Below are 19,137 nucleotides of genomic sequence, written 5' to 3' on the forward strand. Positions count from 1 at the left end.
GAAACTTGAAATTATGCATCCCTGGTGGTAGTTGAGTGAAGCTTCAGAATTGTAAATAATCTATTAGCGTGACCTAGAAGTGACCATCTCACCCCACTGTGTAACTGGGGAAGCCAGTCCAATATTAGTTTAAAGGTGATGATGAGGTTTGTGCCTTCCTTGATCTTGTGAAAAGTGTGAGCTGGGAGAGCAGGAATAGGGCAGTGAAGAGAGAGGCTCAAAAAAGCAGCTGACTTGGAGCTAAAAATCATAGCAGATAATTTGCCACATTCACTTTGTTGTTCACTTCTATGTGAATTGTTTTTATAAAAGACCTTGCTGTTCTGGAGGAGCTCACAGGGAGAATGCCATGTAGGGTAACCCCACTGCTATTGCTTACACAAACTCAGAGCACTGCTCTTCACAGAACAGACCATAACATGGGATTTAGGCAATGCATCTTGAACAAGCCCTAATCAAACTTTAATGTCATAGTACACTTCAGTAGGCTTCTGATCTGTAAAAATTGCCCAGAGTTAAAAATCCTAATTCCTATAGCCAAGTGCCAAAGGAGGTTATTTGATTCATCTCTTCCTTCCCCACCACCCTCATTTACATCAAACATATGGATTTAAGATACAAAAGTTGAAATACTTTAGCCGAAATAGGTAGATACTGTGAATACAGGCCTATATCAACCTGACCCCAGGCAGTGTTTCATAACTTTGGGAATCCTGCTTAGTTATTAACAGCAACAGCTCCTGGTGTATCCCAGGAGCTCTTCGCTGGCACAGGGACTCCTTCTTTACAGCACATTTCAGTACATCTCATTTAAAGAGAGATATTATCGGAGACACTCAACTCTTGTTCACAAATGCATGATGTCCCTGAGACATCTACAGCAATTGGCTATGTAAGAAAAGCAATTAGGAAAATGTGATTTGTGGTTTATGGCTTGATTGCTTTCATTTAATGCAGGCTTTTTAGCTGCACTGCTATATAGCTTTGTGTGGTCAAGCAGTTTTTAGCATGCTCCATGGACTATGGCTCTGAAACTTCAAATGCTGGATTTAAAAGGGCATCCCCTTAACTTAATTTCCTACATTCCTCAGATGACTTCGAGTCACTGTGCCTGCTAGTGACCTCAGCTCTGTGCACAGAGCAACATTAACTTCTCCCCTGGTATCTGTGGGATGTGGTGGCCTTGCTGGAGCGGCAGAGCCACATTATAGCCTGGGTTTCAGGCAGGGATGGGGTGTGGGGGAGGCCAGTGCTTGGCTCAGGCCATTTCTGTAACTGACAGAGCCATTCGGCAAGAAGAGTCAGGCTTGGAGGCACAGTTCTGTTTGCCAGGCTGACATTTGGAAAAAAGGAGGACAAGTGCCTCAACTGTGATGCTGTGTAAAGGAGGAGGTGGGGGAGGGCACTAGATAATTTTGCTACACTTGGAATCTTACTATCTTACTCTACTTGACTTCTTTTTGATGTTTTAATACATGAAGTTATTTCCATGTGACATAATTCACAAAATCATGGATTGAAAGAGTTTCATATAAAGCAAAGCTCAGAAGAAACCCTGGAGAAGAATCTACCTGTATTTCTACCTTGGCCAGTACATTTCAGAGTAGCATATAAGGGAAATTAAGGAATGACAGCCATTCTGTGGGATGTACAGAAGAAGCAAGAGACAGCCTTGCCACAGTCCCCTGTTATAAGCAAACCCTTTTTGCAGGTTCTCTCTCTGCAGGCACCCTTCCTTGCTCAGAAACCTTGTCTGTTTTAAGCCAGAAAGCAGTCTTTACTCATTGCTGTAAATGGGCTGGGAGCATTCATTTACATGTCAGATATGCCTACATACTGTCACTTGTCACCCCACTCCAATGTTTCCTGGTGTTAGTTTTTCCCCATGTAAAAGCAGCTCAAAGAAAAACAGATTTCAAAGGCATATTGCTCACAAATGCAAAGCAAAACAGAGTTCATCTGTGATAGACGGGGGAAGTATTATTTCTATGAAGTTCATGCGATTCAAGCATTAAGGTTGAGATTGAAAAATAGATTCAAAGGTAAGGGCTTTCAGAAATAAATCTTTTAAAGGGATGCTGTTTTGAAGCAAGGATGTAGTTCCTTTCTTTATAGAGATGTATAGAGATATGTATGCTAGTTTCTATGAAGCCTAACAAATGGATTCAATCCTGAAACTGGAGCTTGTTTCTGTTTCAAAAGGGAGACCAACATATCAGAGGTTCAGTACCTGCCCTTTCTTGCACAGAAATGAATCTGTAGTAAAGGGAATTTCTTCTGATTTAAGATAGTATAAATCAGAACAGAATCTTGCTGGCTTTTCTTTTTAAAAAATCTTCTCAAAAGACAATTATCAGAAGCTATTATTTAGATTGCCAGTGCAGTGTGCTTACTTCAGGAGAACTTTTTTTCTGATTACCAGCAGACAATGTGATTGTTTTAATTTTTCCTTTCAGTTTACTTTCTTAACACCCTATTTACATGAAAAGCAGAGACTGGCTAGTCATGTTTCACAGTCCAAACAACAGAACTGGGAAAAATTACAGCAGGTTTTCAAAATCTGCCTCTAGTTTTAAAGTTTCCTGAGCTCTTTAGTCAATCAGCAAAGTTGTCTCTGCCAGATCTTATAGGTCCTTATTAAACCAGACTTGCTTCTTTGTGGAGCATAATATATGTTTTTTAGCAAACAGAAACAATAGTCAAACTGAAAGATATTGGATGAAAAGTAGTTCTGTCACCCAGTTCTAAGCCATCAGATGAATATTGCCATTAAGCATAATGATGAAGATGTTCAATAAAGCTGCAGTGTACAAACATCAACAAAACCAACCTCTAGTTTAAAAAATATGTTTTTTAAACTCTTGGAAGAAATATAAGCATCATCAGTCACCTGGTGCGTTCTGCCTGCAGCTGAATGAGGGTTGTTAATATGCATGGCACATTTAAGCCTGCCCAGGTAATTTTGGCAGCACAAGGTTGCAGTGATTATAGGTCACCCCTGGCAGAGAGAGAGAAGAACAGCTGGGAGCAGTGACCTCCTCACTGAGCCCCTGGCAGCCTGCATCAGGTGTGCTCTTGCAGCTCAGAGCTTTGTAAATGGAAGCTGTTTTCTTGCTACAGGTAGGCAAAGGTCCCAAGCTAAAGACTTCTGGCTCTCATCAACTGCTGGGAGTGAGCTTTGTTTTATAATGAGCCCATTGCTGAGCGCTCTGTGAGGCCCTTGAGATGTATTTGTCTTTTCTCCCAGCAGCTTTCTGAATGGAAAGTGCTCAGGCATCACTTATCCAGACTTCTGAGTTCCAGTTTGAGGTCTACAAAGGTGAAAATTATTTAGAAGGTGCTTCTGGCTAATGTAATTTCAATTTAAAAGGTAGCTACATCATCCCAGTGTAACTTACTGGGTAGAATCTACAGTAGCAGACAGGCCCTGAGAATGAAGGGCATGTTCCAACCGGCATACCTAATGGACAGAGGAAGAGAGAGGATGGGAAAGTATCAAAACCACTGAGACACTTTCCACGGAGAACTGGGAAATCAAATGTTTACCACTACTTTCAGTTGTTCACGTATATAAAACTAGTTTTCTAAACACTTATGTTTTTTAAGTGCATATGGCAATAGTGTTTTTTCTTTAAGCTCCAGCTCCCAGAAGCATATGACTAAGTGAGAATCTTGCTTTTCATTATTTAAATGAAAGGTAAATGAAAAATAAAGATATTCTAGTTTCCATAGCTGCAAAATAAAAACCTAACAATTCCTCTCCCAAAATGCTTAAAAAATAACAATCATCTAATTTTTTTTTTTAATTTTGAAAGAAACAAATTAAAAAGGGAAAAAAAAGTGTCTGTATTTTGTCTGTATTTTATACATATAAAGTACAATTTGCATTTGGTAGCCTTGTATGCAGAAATTTATTCAGTGTATTAAAGGCAAGTCATTTGCAAGAGTGGTAGAAGAGTCTATTAAGAATAACACACAGTGTTATATGGGCAGTTGGTGTTGAGAGGTGAGTAGGAAGAGAATATATGATTTCTGTTCTACTCTAAACTAAATCCCCCACCTTTTTGACAAGGAACACCTCCTTCTCTTTCTCTCTCACAGCACATCTGAAAGTACACGAAACTCCTTTAGTGTGTACAACACAGATTATTCTATTAAATAACATACTCCCAAACAGCAACAGTTGCATTTTCCAATCATTTGATGAAGAATTGTATCTTTAGCAGCTTTGTAAAATGTTAAATTGCTTATCTTGGCAAAGGGAGTTGGAACCCTAAAATAATTAAATTTAGAGCTTTTCCATCCATAATTACAAGGATTACTCAAATTTTTACTTTGGCCTATATCAAAAGGTCAGCAGTTTCCATTGTCAGCTTAGATAAACTCAGGACTGAATGTTGGTTTTAATCACAGAAGTAAAAAGGGTTCTTTTCTTCATGTCTGTTTATAGACATCACAAGACTTTTATGCAAATGTCAAACTTGATATACAAAGAAATGCAATGTACAGAAAATAAAAACTGAGCTCTTGTGACAGCAAATGCCATACCAGCAAACTCCAGGCTGCCCTGAGATGATAGGCCTTACTGCTTACCTTAGCCACTTTCAGATCTGACTCTTTGCTGTACTCCCTTCACACCTAAACTATCAGTGAATCTTGCCATCTCTTAATTTTAAACACTCTTCTTGCTACAACTGAATTCCTTAGCTCTCTTCTACTGACATTATCTTGCCCCAGCTGAAGCAGCTTCATGTGTTCTGGTCACCTCCTTTCTCACCCAGATCCTTCTCTTCAATGCAACATCAGCAAAAAATCTTGTCTTCTCCTCTGAGCTGTAGTGATCCCCATGTTTGCACATTCTTGCCTCCTCACCTACACACTTGGTTGTTGCTTGCTTGTTAGGTTTTTCACAGCAGGAAGCGAATGCTATCAAATAATGCCAGGGATCACCTTGCTGGGAGGGCAATTATAGATGTTGGAATTAGCCCTCAAAACATTTATGCTTCCAGCTTCTTTCTTCAATTTGTGTTTCTGCTGCTTGTTTTGTCCCCCCAGTGCCTGTTGACAACATATACATTCCTAGCATGGTGGGAGCTGAGCATTATTTGGGGCTTCTGAACATGAGTTCAACAGTAATCAGCTTGACCCTTCAAAATGTACCAACTTTTTCATGTCATTTTCCTTTTTTCTTCACTCTTTTCCTGCTTTTCCCCCTCATATCAACTTTTATGTCCAAATCTTCCAGTACACTCTTGAAGAATTTACCTCAGACTCCTCTTCCATGCTGCCTTAATGCCTGTGGCAATCACTGCTTCTCTGTTTATGTGGCAAACAACTGCTGGTGATGGATTTGGAGCTCTCTGTAATTATTTATGAAAACTGTGAACTGCCCTCATTATTCAGATGCTTTCCGTGTGATTTTATTTGGCTTACCATAGAAAGAGACTTTGAAAAAGCAGGCAGGAACAGAAAGGATCTTAAAATGGCTGTGTTTGCCTGTGTTTCTCAGGGGGAATGATGCCACGGGCTTCAGCATAGCTAGCCAGGGACTGCCAGGACACCCAGGGGAATCAAGAATTATGATCTGTTTTGTTTTCACTATGCAGAAAGGAAAAAAATGTAATGACATCGTTAGCTGTCCTTGCTGCAGACAGCCTATGGACCAGAGCAACTGATATGAATCATGTTTCCATGCTGAAAATGATGGGAGTAGCAGACCGTCAAATGACAGCACTTAATTTCCTGTGTGATCGTAAGAGTATCAAGGGTTTACACATCAAAGAAATTATAGTTTTTCTAGGAAAAGTCTTAAGAAGGAAGGTTTATGAAAAGGTTACAATTTCTAACTGCAAGAACAGTATAGTTACATTTTTTTCACATAGCCCAAGACTAGATGAGAGAGCATGATGTAACTTTTGTCACTTTTCTGTTTCTTCATGATGGTTCCTATGGAGGAACACATCATCCAAAACAGAGGAGTACCAAATTCTCACCGCAAAACTTGAGACTATGCTGGAATATAGGTAGTATGAGTTTACTTTGTGGCATTATGGATATCTGGAAAAAGTTAAAATTAATCTATTTTTAAATGGTCACTTGGTCAGCGTAAAGTAAAATTGAATGTGTTGTCCATCCAGATGGTGAGAAAGCCATTTTGAAAAATCATCTTGATCAAAATCCACCAGCACAGTGGGGCTCATCAGACCCTTCCAGAACAAGCAAAGATCCCATAGAAGACATCAACTCTCCAGAACAGTAAGTATACATCATTATCTTGCTGACAAAGTGTTAATTTAAATCATTACATTTCATCAAAGCCTGTATTTCCCTTCCATGCATTTTTTAATGGAAAGACCTTCACTGTAATCCCCTTTCAGCCAGCCCAGGCTACAGAGAGAGCCTGAAACATCAGCAGCTAGGGAATGTGAATGGCACCTCCTGAAGCACCAATAGGCAGCAACATTTTACTGTGTCTCCCTGCCATCAGCTCACTACCCCAATGGAACTTAAAGGATATCGGAGGCTTTAGATCTTAAGGTTTGCCAAAGACAAATCAATTCACTTCTTTTCTCTTCCTGGAAACATCCATAGCATGATGTCCAAAGTTTCTGTAGAGAGTTGCAGGATTAGCTGTGCCCATAGTGTGTGGAGGAAAGAAGAGGATGTATATATGTGCACAAATGTCTTATGACTCTTGTCAAAAGTCCAAGTCCTTCCACACACCAGCCAGAGGGGTTCATAGTGTACATAGACATTTTGTTCTTTTACATTCTTTAGCTAGATGAGAATTAAAAAATGTCCTGAGGCCTTTTCAACATTGCCATAGCAGCTGGACCTGGGTTTTGGCACAGGAAAGCCCGCACTAAGTAGTTTCCCTTAGAAACAATGCTGCAGCTACAAGAAGAGGATGGCACAAAACACTGGCTAGATTTACAGAGGGGAAAGAGTCTTCTGGTGTCAGCTTTTCTCTCTAGGAACCTATACAATAAACTCGTGTCCTACCTTCCATGAGCTGAGCAGGACCTGCCATGGGCAGGAGCTCAGGAAAGTGCCGTTCTCGTGTGTGCCCGGATCACGCTTTCCCCACAGCAGCCTGGTTACACGAGCATCACTTCATCAGTGTCTGAGCTAATAGCTGTCAGACTCCTGGGCAATTTAAAAGCTTATTTAAAAACAGAATAAATTAAACAAATTACTAGAATGAGTCACATTACATCAGCAACAGCAACTCTGATTGCAGATAGTAGCTGCTGTCTTGTACTACCTGGAGCAGGAAAACACATGGATATCTAAATCTGTCTGTGCACTCAAAGAAAAAACCCAACCCAAACCTACAAAGAAGCTAATTCACACACATATATGCACCAAAAAGAAATCCCACAGTAGATGAAATATCTTGTAATTTCACAAAAGCAGGGCTCTTGCTGAGAGCGCTCTCATGACTTCATGGGGTCAGCAGAGTGCTTTAATGCATAGCTATTAAAGGTCTGGGTTTTTTTGGCACCATTTGTCAGAAATAATGTAGTGTGAATTCAGCTTCATCCACATGTGGCCCACTTACATTAAGGAAGATGCTAAGAAAAACACAGACACTCAGATAATCCAATTGTCTCGATACAGATAAAGAAAAATATTTGGTGGTGGCAGAACTTCCTCTAGGCTAGTGACAACTGATGAGAAGACTGAGATTTCCTAATGGTTCTGGAGAGTGGATCAGTACAAATCTGAACAATCTCTGACATTTATGGAAAGCAATTAATAAAATCCTGCTAAATCTGAACAGCGTCATTCAACACTTGCACAGCTGTGACTGTGACAGGTCCAAGGGCCAATCTCTCCCTTGAGAACAAGTTGGCACTTTGGGTACCAGAGCCACACTGCCCAGACACAGTGGATTTGCCAGGGAGGAAAAGTATAGCTGTCTTCAGGACTTCCCTCTTTTTGACAAGATTGCCTCTCTCCAAAATTTGTACTCTTTAAGATATCCTTCTGCACCTCTGGGATTGTTTTTCAACTTGTCTGGCAGCACTTTTGTTCTTTGATGGTTGCTAAATGAATATTTTTTGAAAAATAAGGAGCTAAAAGCAAGCTGTAGTTTCTGTCTTTCTCATTTCACTTCATACATAGGATATCTGATAGGTAGTCACACAGTCTGAGAAAGTTATTTTTTATTCAAGAACACAAATCTCAAGGAGAATTAGTTTGAAAAAGATTTCCTCTTGGTCATAAACCTGTGAAAGGAGGATGTCAAGACAATCATTTTCCTGCAGAAGTTTTAATTCTTTAATGGCTGTGGGGAAAAAAAATCATCCCAGCTTCCTGTGCTTGTCAGTACTCATGAGAACTGGCATCTTCTAGTATGAAAGCTCTTACAGAGTGCAGAAAGGAGCTGATTTGGGAATTTTTCATTCTTTCTCATCATTAGTGCTACATTTGACTCATTGTAAGGTCCCTTATTCTACAGCTGTGCACAAAGTAAAGGCACAACTGTATACACACACCTCATCACCTCATGCAGTAGTGCAGGAAGTTGTTTCACAATTATTGATGGGGTGATGTTTACACTGTCTCAATCAGAATGCAGAATTTTTTTTTTTTTTTTTTTTTTTTTTTTTTTTTTTTTTTTTTTTTTTTTGTGCTTGGCTCAGATTTAGAACCCTGCACCTAAGGAAAATGCAGTCTGTATGACTGTAAAGCAGCCTTAGAGCATGAATATAGACGAATCTCAGTTCCCTTGGCAATTCCTGCTGGGCAGGACACAGTACATTTTCCATACTGCCATGTAAAATTTTCCATACCCAGTTAGACCATCAGATAAGAGGAGCAAAAAGTGGGTACTGACTGCTTTCTTTCCTGTTTACACTCTCTACACAGTATAAATTAACACCCCCTATAGCAAGCAAAGTGGTGCACAGGCAGAAGCCCTGCACTTTGATTTCCCACTTTTTAGCATACTCCCCAGCACAGCTGTACCAGTTTGTACTCTCCCAGGTAATGCTCAGCAACAATCCTGGTGGATGCTTAGCTGTGTGGATAGACACTGTACCATGCTAGCTCATCTCAGGTCCAGAGAGCAGTCAGAACCAGTTTAAAATATAGATAATTATTTTCTCAGTAGGATGAGTTGTCTCTCAGGCAAAGTCATCTGCTTTGATGAGCATCGAACTGTGCATATTTCCTGATGGACAGTCCTGCTTATCTAAAGATCACATCAGTCAGCTTATCTGCATGATGGCCAAATTCAGTGGTTTATCTTCTGTGACCCTTAAAGATATCCATCTGTGCACTTCATTCCTGCATGTTGTCTCTTCTCATCAGTGAACTACATCCAGCAGGTCATTAGTTTTTGCCACCATTGGAATTTATTCCATTCTCATTTTAACTGCAACAATATGTAACAGTCTTCCAGATCTCTAAGTAGAGGTGATGACAGATTTCTGCGGGACCCCACTAAAACTTGCCATCTTAATAGACTATTTCTATATGCAGGGTTTTTTGTAACCTTCAAAGCAGAACTTCAAAGCATAACTGGAGCCAGTTATGTTAATTTAAGTAAAAAAAATTCTCATTCAAAAAATTTGGTTGTGACTGGATTATTGCATTGCTGCCATATGCCTCAGCATGAAGTGGCTTTTGTTATTTGGTTTCTTCACTGAGAGTGGTTTATCTATGATCTTACTATAATGTGTCATTAAAATAAGGTGGGTTTAGAATGGTTAGTTCGCTTGCTAGTAGAACATCTTGCTTTACTGTAGTCTTTTAGAGCTTCTACAGCTTCCCTGCATTTAGTAAAAATCAACATTAATGCACTGCAGAATTAACTGAAATAATCCCTGAGTGCTTAGACACAGTTTACACACTCCCACAGAACTTCAGATGTTTGACTGTTGCAACAATGTGTTTCAGTTCCCCCACTTACCAATGGATCTTATTAGTGGTTTCCTATAGCAAAACCAAAATATATTACAAATGCCTTGGCCCCCCTGGTGGTACTGTGCATTCCCATGTGCTTTGCATTGTGTTCCTGCATTGACATTGGAAGTCAAGGTTTTACCTGATTTTATGTTTCCCTAATAAATGGTATTTCTGTACTGAGCTGAGGACATTTGCCCTTATGCAGAATCTGATGAGTGCTCTGGGTGTGGAATCATCTTTGATTTCCATCTCCTTCAGTGGTTGCCTGTGATTCTAGATCCACTATTACCAACCATTACCTCTCCAAAATACTTGACCATATATATGCTTTCACATACATATCTGTATAGTTTGAACAACTTGAAAAAAATTCCTAGAGTCATATAATGGTTTGGGCTGGAAGGGATCTTTAAGGGTCAACCAGTCCAATCCCCCTGCAATGAGCAGAGACAACTTCAAGTAGATCAGGTTGTTCAAATCCCTGTCCGGTTTGGCCTTGAATGTCTCCAGGGATGGGGCGACTGAGCCACCTGTGGCAGTGTTTCACCACCCTCAGCATAAAAATTCATTAGTTTTATGTAGTCTAAATCTACCCTCTTTTGTTTAAAACCTCACACAGTGTCCTCTCACTCCATGCCCTTGCAAAAAGTCCCTCTTCAGCTTTCTTGTAAGACCTCTTTGGGTACTGGAAGGCAGCTTTAAGGTCTCCCTGGAGCTTTCTCTTCTCCAAGATGAAAAACACCAGCTCTCTCAGCCTGTTTTAACGGAAGACATCCCCCAACCCTCTGATTTTCATTGTGGCCTTCCTCTGGACTCACTCCAGCATGTTCACATTCTTATGAGAAGAGCTGAATGCAGTATTCCAGGTGGGGTCTCACCAGAGCAGAGCAGAGGGGCAGCATCACTTCCCTCATACTGCTGACCACACTGCTTTTGATACAGCCCAGGATATGATTAACTTTCTGGGCTGCAAGTGCACTTTGCTGGGCCATGTCCAGCTTTTCATCCACCATCACCCCCAGTTTTCTCTTGGCAGGACTGCTCTCGATCCCTTCATCCTCCAGCCTATATTGATACCAAGGATACCCCCCAAAGCATTGGCAAAATGTGGCAGGAGTGAAAGAAGGGAAAACCACTGATACTGGGGGGAAAAAAACCTAAAAAGAGTGAGGCAAGACACAAAATTTACTTTCACTTCAGGCGAAAATACCAGTTTGGTTTGGATTTTGCTACGCATTTTGTTTTGTTTTGTGTTTCACTCTAGGGGTTTTGTCTACAATCTTGATTGTGTGCAAGTCTCCAGGCTACAGTTCTCTGCCCCAATTCCAGGAACCAAGTTTTCAAGTGAAAGTAAACTTTTAAGTACAGTTAAAGCAAAATTTGCCACCCACTGCAGCCTCTGTTGGAATAGCTAAATAAACATGCTTTGTCCATGGTATGGCTAACACTGAAATGGATGAAAAAAAATCCTATTCACTTGATTATGCAACTGGATTCTCTTGGAGTAGCTTCAAAAAGCCCTTTAATGAGAAGTCTATAACAGCTGAACAAAGTAAGCATTTCCACTGGTGGGAAAATAAGTGTGGGCAATTCTGCATTTGACCCCTCAACGAGACAGAATGACAATCCACAGCATCAGGCTCATAAGGATTCAGCACAGGGAAACATCAAGCCATGCCCTCCTTGCACTCCTTGGGAACAAGGCATGACTTCATTGATAGTACCAGGAAGAGCCAAGCACAGTAGCAAAATAACAATGAATGGATTTTGTTTAGTTCCAGGAATGCATTGCCAGCACTAGAATGATCATCACTGAGGACTAACATTGTGTGAAACTTTAGAAAGGGGTTTGAGAGGGAGAAACAATGAGAAAGAGTTTCCTGGGTAGGCAGGCAACAGCTACTCCTACTGCACCTTTGTATAAACAAGCCAAAGTTTGTAGTGAAGAAACTAATAAGGAGAACACTACATTTCTTTCTGTCTGAATTTAAAAGCTGTACTGCTTGGTCCCTATGCAGTGCAATGGATGCCTTAGTATCTGTCTTTCCTACCTAACACAAAGCAAAAAAGCAATTAAATGTCATTTGAATAAAAAAAGGCTGTCCAAAGGCTAGCTTTCAAAGAAATACCTCTTATAAAAGCCTTTCTACACACTGTCATTATATCAGATAACAGGCAAACATAAATTTAAAACTCTATTATACTGATACAATGTTTTCTATGGGCATTTTTGTCCTGAAATCCAAAAGTCAGTCATCAGTTCAGCTCAGTCACTTTGACATCTCTCCTCTCTTTAGAAAGTTCCTCTGTGTTTCAAAGGGGAATGTCTCCAAATACAAAGCCATCCTGATGATAAAATTACTGAAAACATCTATTACACTTGATTTTGTGAAAGGTGCTAGTATACCCACAGCACAGGAGTAGCACAGCCCTTTTCTTATGGAACCATCCTCTCCAAGGAAAGGGCTTAGATACAATACCTGTGAGCATGATTTAGTATTCATTAAAAAAAAAAAATATACTAGTTATCATGATGTCAATCCACCTGGAAAAATAGATACAGAATGTTGGGTTCTGGTACACTGAATTTTAGTATGGGTGTTGGGCAGGACTGCTTTTAGAGTGCCAGCTCCTCAGTCACATAGCACTGCCTGACAGAACTCAAAAGCATCTATCACCTCAAAAGCACAGACTCAAACTTTAAAGGGGAGCTACTTAAAAGAGGAAAAAGCCATCAGTCCCAAATCCCTCCCACCATGCACCTGTGTTTGTTTTAGCTGGAGTTGCAGAAATGCCATGCTTAGTACTGACATCCTTGTGCTAAGTGATGTGTAGCTTGAAACTCAGTCTGTGACCTCATGCATGTCTACACAGTTGGATGGGGCTCTGCAGGCAGCAGATCACTTTGCAAGGGGTGGGGGGGTCACCAAGCCATACACCCTCTTTGCAAACTTAAGGTTTTCCCTTTTCTTGGTATCAGCAGTCTAACAATTAACCTGAACGTGGCTGGGAATTTCAGAAGGTTGCGGGATGCTGAGAAAGCGCGCTTAGTTTCCTTTGTCATGTCCATCCCGTCGGAAAAATTCTCCAAGGGGAAAACAACATCATGGTGGCACAGTTCAGCACCAGCAAGTGCGATGCTCTTGGCATTAACCCTGTGGGTCACAGTGGCAGGCGCAGAGGACTCCCTCGCAGCAGCCTGGGAACACATCAGCCATGTGATGTGCTCCATCTGCCCCTCGGCTAACGTTCCTCTCCCTGTCTCTCCCGCAGCATACAGCGCCGGCTGTCCTTGCAGCTGCCCATCCTTCATCACGCCTACCTGCCGTCCATAGGAGGAGTTGATGCCAGCTGTGCCAGCCCGTGTGTAAGCCCCAGTGCCAGTCCTCGGCACAGACACGTGCCACCCTCCTTCCGAGTGATGGTTTCAGGGCTGTAGGAGGAGGAGATCAGTGCTTCCTGAACTGCTTTTAAGTACTCAAAGACTGGACTAAGCATCTGACATAAAACTCTGCTACAAACATGTAACATTGGCTCTTACCGCAGAGGAACTTCCGCTGAGGCCCTCGTCACAGGAGTGCCCACGTAACTCGTGTGAAAAAGCAAAGGAGGACACAAAGAGTTTGATCTGTAGCCTTATTCATGGAGTTTTTATTTCTTCACCTAGAAGTCACTGAAAAATGTTTCTTCCAAAATTTCTACTAGCAACAAGGATGCTGGGATATATGGATCTTGCAAAAAAGACACTAGGGAAAAAAAAAGCAAACAAAAAACCACTCAAATGTCACTGAGCTTTACATGGCTGCTGAGAACATGCAATTCTATACTGTATCCATGTAAGGAAAATGTAGTGGTCAAGCTATACCATGTTGGAATAGTAAAATAGTAAAAAAACTCATTTTTACAGGAGTTGTGTTAAATCGCTGGAAACATTCTGCACTGGTTAGTCTTGCTTTTTTTCATTTCAGGGATGATGTTTAGTAGGAAAGAAGAATTGTGAGAAATAATTCCTCGGGTGTCATTGAGACTCTGCAGTGCTGTGAGCAGGGTCACCTTTACCTTGCAGCTGTGTGTGTAACCCAAGCAGAGCCTGAAGCTCCAGCTCTGAGTTGCCACCAGCTGGAGAGCTGTTGATTGCAAGCAGAGCACTTCACCCTTCTCCAGGGCAATGGAAGTGACTGCTGACCATCTGCAGCTTCATTTTTAGCAAAGTTTCTGCACCTATTTCAGGATAAATACCGCCAACCATAACACACTAGACTGTCTGAAAAAGTCCTAGGGCTGATAACTCAGGAAACTGAGGACAGATGGGTAGTAAAGTCTTAATGCCACTGGATGAATTGTTTTTCCTAGTTTGTTTGAATTGTGTCACACATAATTACAATAAAAATAATTGAGTGGACTTGGGGGGAGGGATTAGGGCACAGCACTTTGCTGCTGCAGGCAAAGCCTGCAGGGCACATAGATGTGAATATACACTATGTTTGCTTTGTACCTGCGTACGTGTGACAGTTGTAGTGGATAGGAGAGGACAAATCAAATCTACCAATAGAATATTTTACCTGACTCCTGAAAGGACTGTGAAAAAACAGTGGAGTTTATACTTTAGCACCTTTCCCTGAACCAAAGTAATTAGGAGGAACGATAGTGGTGTACCGTCTGGACCAACTCTGGAGCCAAACCCTCAGGCACAGATGAGACACACATGCAGCTTCTTTTTCCAAGGGACTGGAAATGTATCCTCCCACTGTCAGGGCTGTTTGCTAAAAGTAGGAAAAAAAAAAAAAAACACACGAAGCACCCTCTGGGCTCTCAGTTTTCTTTAATCAACACTTGTGCCCCTCAGACCAAACCTTTGGAATGACATTTGTACAAAGGTTTACAAATCAGCAATGACTGAAGCACAGCTGAAGGGGTTCCTTAGCTGAGGGATTTAACTGCAGCTTTGACAAGCTAGCATAAATCTCCATTAAAAATAAAACACACCTCATAGTGGCCAAAACCAACATGAATATGTATCTGAATCTTACAATCAGGAGCATCACAAAATATTTCACTTGGCACATACAGTAAGAGAGGTTGTGGAAATATCTGTAGCTTTTAGAACAAAAAAAAAAAAACATGTAAGTATAAACACAGATAAACTAGAACTCATAACTCTGTTTAAGCACTAAACACTGATGTCGTCACTCAATGTGTGTTGACAGTATTCTCTTGCTTTATTAATATCATCAGGGCCTGGTTTATTTTAAAAGGAATGTTAATTTTTAAAAAGAGAAAATTATGATATTGTATATAATGTATACACAAAGATCTCTGTAGAAATATTATTCCAACTTAGCAGGAAAAAAATAATTCAGAAGTATCGGACCATTGGAGGTGAGTGTGTGTGTGTGTGTGTGTCTGTAACTTCGTGAATACTGACTGTGTGACGTTTATTAGGTTTAAACCATGCAGTACATTCTTTGTCTCAATGATACGGTAGTTTCTCCCATAACATTTTTTTTACTTTACTGCAGATAACAAGACCAACCAAGTGAATATCGCTATTTAATGTTTCTGTTCTTTTATACTGCAGCAAAAATGTACTGTAAATTTATGAAGAGGCTGTGCCCCAATGGCATTTTCCAATGATGTTAGTGCACAAATGCTTTAAACTAGACTGGAACTGCCAGAATAAAATGTAAATGAGGAATTTCTTGTATAACCTTATACTGCATGAGATCAATTTTTAATAAATTGTTGCAAATCTGTTTTTATGAATAAAATATATAAAACTTAACTTTTTGGACTCAATGCCCTCTTCCCCCATTACAAAATCATTTTTGATGAGAGTGTGTGTGTATATATAAAAACATAGGTGCATATAAAAGCCTCCTTGGAGAAAGAGGAATCCTATCACAACCCTACATTTTAATAAAAATGTAATATGCAATAAAAAAACACATCCTGGTTGTTGAACAGTTTGCATTTGGACATAACAGGTAGACGAGCCTCTGCCCTGAAATGCAATTACTACAGTACCCAAGAGTGAAATCTAAGACCTTTTTCAAATGGGAAAATAATCAAAACATGTACTGAACATTTCTATCCAAACCCCACTTAGCCCACACACTGTTCTGTCTTGTCCCACAGTGAATGTGAATTCAGAAGAAAAAGAAATATTTTATTATTTCACAAAAGTTATTGAAGTTGAGCCAATGTTCCAGCTCAGTAGTAAAATCTCTGCATCAACAAATGAGAAGTTTCTGAGAATAAACACCAATTGCTGCATGAAGGCAAACTCTAAGCCTCTCCATCTAGTTTTGTGCATGTGGTGGGATTTGTGTCTTAAAGCAGGTTCTTCTCCATGGCAGAACAGGGGGAGGGTGGGAATGTCAGGCAATGAGAAAGCGAGAGGAAAGCGCATTTTGAGCTGTTTGCTTTTCAACAGGGGAGCATCCTCAAGCCAGCACAAAATGTCATAAAGCCCAAGATGTGGGAATTAGAACCACCACAATTGGTTTTCCAGTAGATTTCTCGTGCATCTTAGAAGTCACTCCACACATTTGCAGAAAGAGAAAATACCAGTGAGGAGCTAACAGTGTGGATCGTGGCTCTCAGTGCAGAATACCAGATGGCAGGACAAACTCAAACAGAGACATCAAAGCTCATTCAAGAAAGGAAAAAATACAGAACGACTTCAATGTGAAACCTATATTCAACCAGAAATTGTGGGAGGATGTGAAGAACTTAGAATTGCTCATGAATAATAGGAAACCAGAACAAAGTGAAATATTACTTTAAAGGGTCATGAAAAAAAAAAAAAGAGGAAGATGTCAGCAGAGCAACTCTACTTGAACCACTGAGTTTCCACAGCCACAAGAAATATGCTTCCTATACAATCACAAAGTTGCCATTGAATTAATGGAAGGTTGCTAATCTTGCAGCACTCCTTTCAAATAAATAAAATCAAGGAAGATAAGGAAAAAGCATTTTCCTCTTTTTGGTTTTTGATTTGTTTTCTTTTCTGATCTTTCCAGAACTTGTTTGTTCATTACAAGTCTCAGCACAATGTGCCTGTTCTTCCCAAGACTGGATTACTGTTTCTGCTGATCTCCAATCAGGATTGCTTAGGTAGTGGAAGCCAGTCCAGTAAGGCTTGTCCCAGGGCTTCCACAGCACCCCATGGATATCAGCAGGGCTTATTGTGTTCTCAAACCACAGTCCAAAGGATGGGCTGGTTTCCCTATTCAGCAAGCTGACTCTCCCTGTCACTGGCTTGTTCAGGGATTTTCTGCTCACAGTCTACAAAGACTGACAGATTTATTACAATAGTTTAAACATCATGATTTTTATCAGAGTTCAGTTCTCAGTTACTGACTGTCTTTTCCATCTCTTGACATAGTGAATAGTACTTACAGCCATTACTTTAATATGCCTGAATATTATTCATGAGTGCATTTTCAAGAGCACTCTGCCTCTTGAGTCCATCAGGACTCTGAGAGCACTACTGTGCTTGTCACTACTCATTCAATGACATTGCAGAGGATCAACAGGGGTCTAGAGATGCATTGGAAGAGGTAGGGAAGGGAGAGCCCAAGTGCTGGCAAGGGCAACCCTGGGTGGCAGGACCACCACATCAGTATTGCCACAAACAACCTGCAGACATTTTGAGCCACCAGCTTTGCAAATTGCAGCTGGTTTAAGCTGCATCCCTTGATGATGAAGTGCTGAAGTAGGCCAAATGAAGGGAAGGACAGAAGGATATGTAGGAGAAAAAAGGTAGAAGAGGCATCTCCAAACACTGAGAAAACCCTTCACCTCCCTGAAGAAAGTGGCTGCTATTTTCTTTTTTTTGATGGATGCCCATCAAAGCTAAGCATCATACAAGGATTTAAACAAATCCTGAACTTTAGAGGATAAATTCAGTAGGGGTCAATAGATCTGAAGACAGGATCTGTAGGTACTAGCAGCAAGCACCCTGTGGGTTTGCTCACTAGCAGAAAGGAGCATAGCAAAACGGAGCTCACAAGACCTTGAACTTCAGGAGTAGGTCAGACACCTTCATGAGCTGGCAAATACAGGCTTTGACCAGAACTGATCCTGTGCCCACATCCCACATCCAATGAGTGCAACAGAAGTTAAGAAGGGTGTTAATTACATTTACAACCCATAGCTGCAACCTCCTCAGGGACCACATCACCCACCTACCCACCTACCTACCACTGCCCTCGGCAATGTGGGATGCCTGCTTGAGCAGAGGCGCTGCCACTGGTAGCAAATTATCCCACAGATGTGAAGTTGTCCATTCTGGCAAGTCAAATTGACTGGAAAATAGGGGGCAGGTGTGGAGCATAAAGTGTGTATGTGTGTGTGTTGCAGAGAGCAGAGGCAAAGCACGGAGAAAGTATGAGCAGCTCAGCATTAATAGCCTGCAAAACACCATGAGTGTCAAGGCAGAGACGCCCATGCTACCTCCTGCTTTGGGAATTTGTCAAACATTTAAAAGCAAAAGCCATTCCAAGCACACAAACACACAAGCCTTCCCTAGCTCAGAATTAATTCTTTTTGGTCCTGGCCCACTCTGCCACAAAATCCTGAGCCCTTCCAACTGAACATTCTCTGTTTGAAAGCAAAATGGAGCCTGTTGCAGAAATTAAAAACTGGAAAAGAGCAGGCAAGAAAACATGCACATGACTTTGTCTTCATAAAGTGTTCTACTCTGCCTTGTCTAAGGGTACTCCAGTATCCCCAAACACCAGGCACCCCTCCCAGCAGACAGAGGGATGGATACACCTCTTCTACAGGAGGGAGGAACCTCACATCCTCACCAAACAAGCTAGGTGACATAAAACTAGTCCACATGATTAAACAAGCTGTCAACTGGTGATACAAACCAGCATAAGCTTTATAAGAGCAAAGTATTCTCCAGAACACAAGCATCCTTCTTTGGGAAGCTTTGTGTTCCTTTTATTTTGGACACATCATGTACAACACACCATAAAAAGAACAGCTCTTACTACTCCAGAGAACAAGACTGTTCCTCCAACCTGAGAAACCCTTCACTTTTGCCCCTACTATGCCTGTGTCTGAAGTGGAGAGACAGAGACAAAACAGTAGAGGTGAAATTCGTCTCCTGAGCAGTTCAGGAGATAAAGGCAATATCTCCTGAAAAGGTGCTAGGACCACCTGCCTGCATGAGAGGGTCATCTGCAAACAGAGGTGCCTCTAAAAGACCTG

At 41.0% G+C, this 19,137-nt stretch overlaps 1 protein-coding gene across 1 annotated transcript in view; it reads left to right on the forward strand.

The window, feature by feature from the left end:
• The window catches only part of GABBR2 (gamma-aminobutyric acid type B receptor subunit 2), a 350,484-nt gene extending 334,787 nt beyond the window's left edge, over positions 1 to 15,697 (forward strand). The window contains exons 18-19 of the mRNA XM_053976709.1: positions 6,138 to 6,255; positions 13,189 to 15,697. Of these exons, the coding sequence (XP_053832684.1) occupies positions 6,138 to 6,255; positions 13,189 to 13,354 (284 nt within the window). The 3' untranslated portion in view covers positions 13,355 to 15,697. The remainder of the gene's footprint in view (positions 1 to 6,137; positions 6,256 to 13,188) is intronic.
• The last annotated feature ends 3,440 nt before the right edge of the window (positions 15,698 to 19,137 follow it).

Source organism: Vidua macroura, chromosome 1 (genome assembly GCF_024509145.1).
Source record: "Vidua macroura isolate BioBank_ID:100142 chromosome 1, ASM2450914v1, whole genome shotgun sequence".
Taxonomy (NCBI): Eukaryota; Metazoa; Chordata; class Aves; order Passeriformes; family Viduidae; genus Vidua; species Vidua macroura.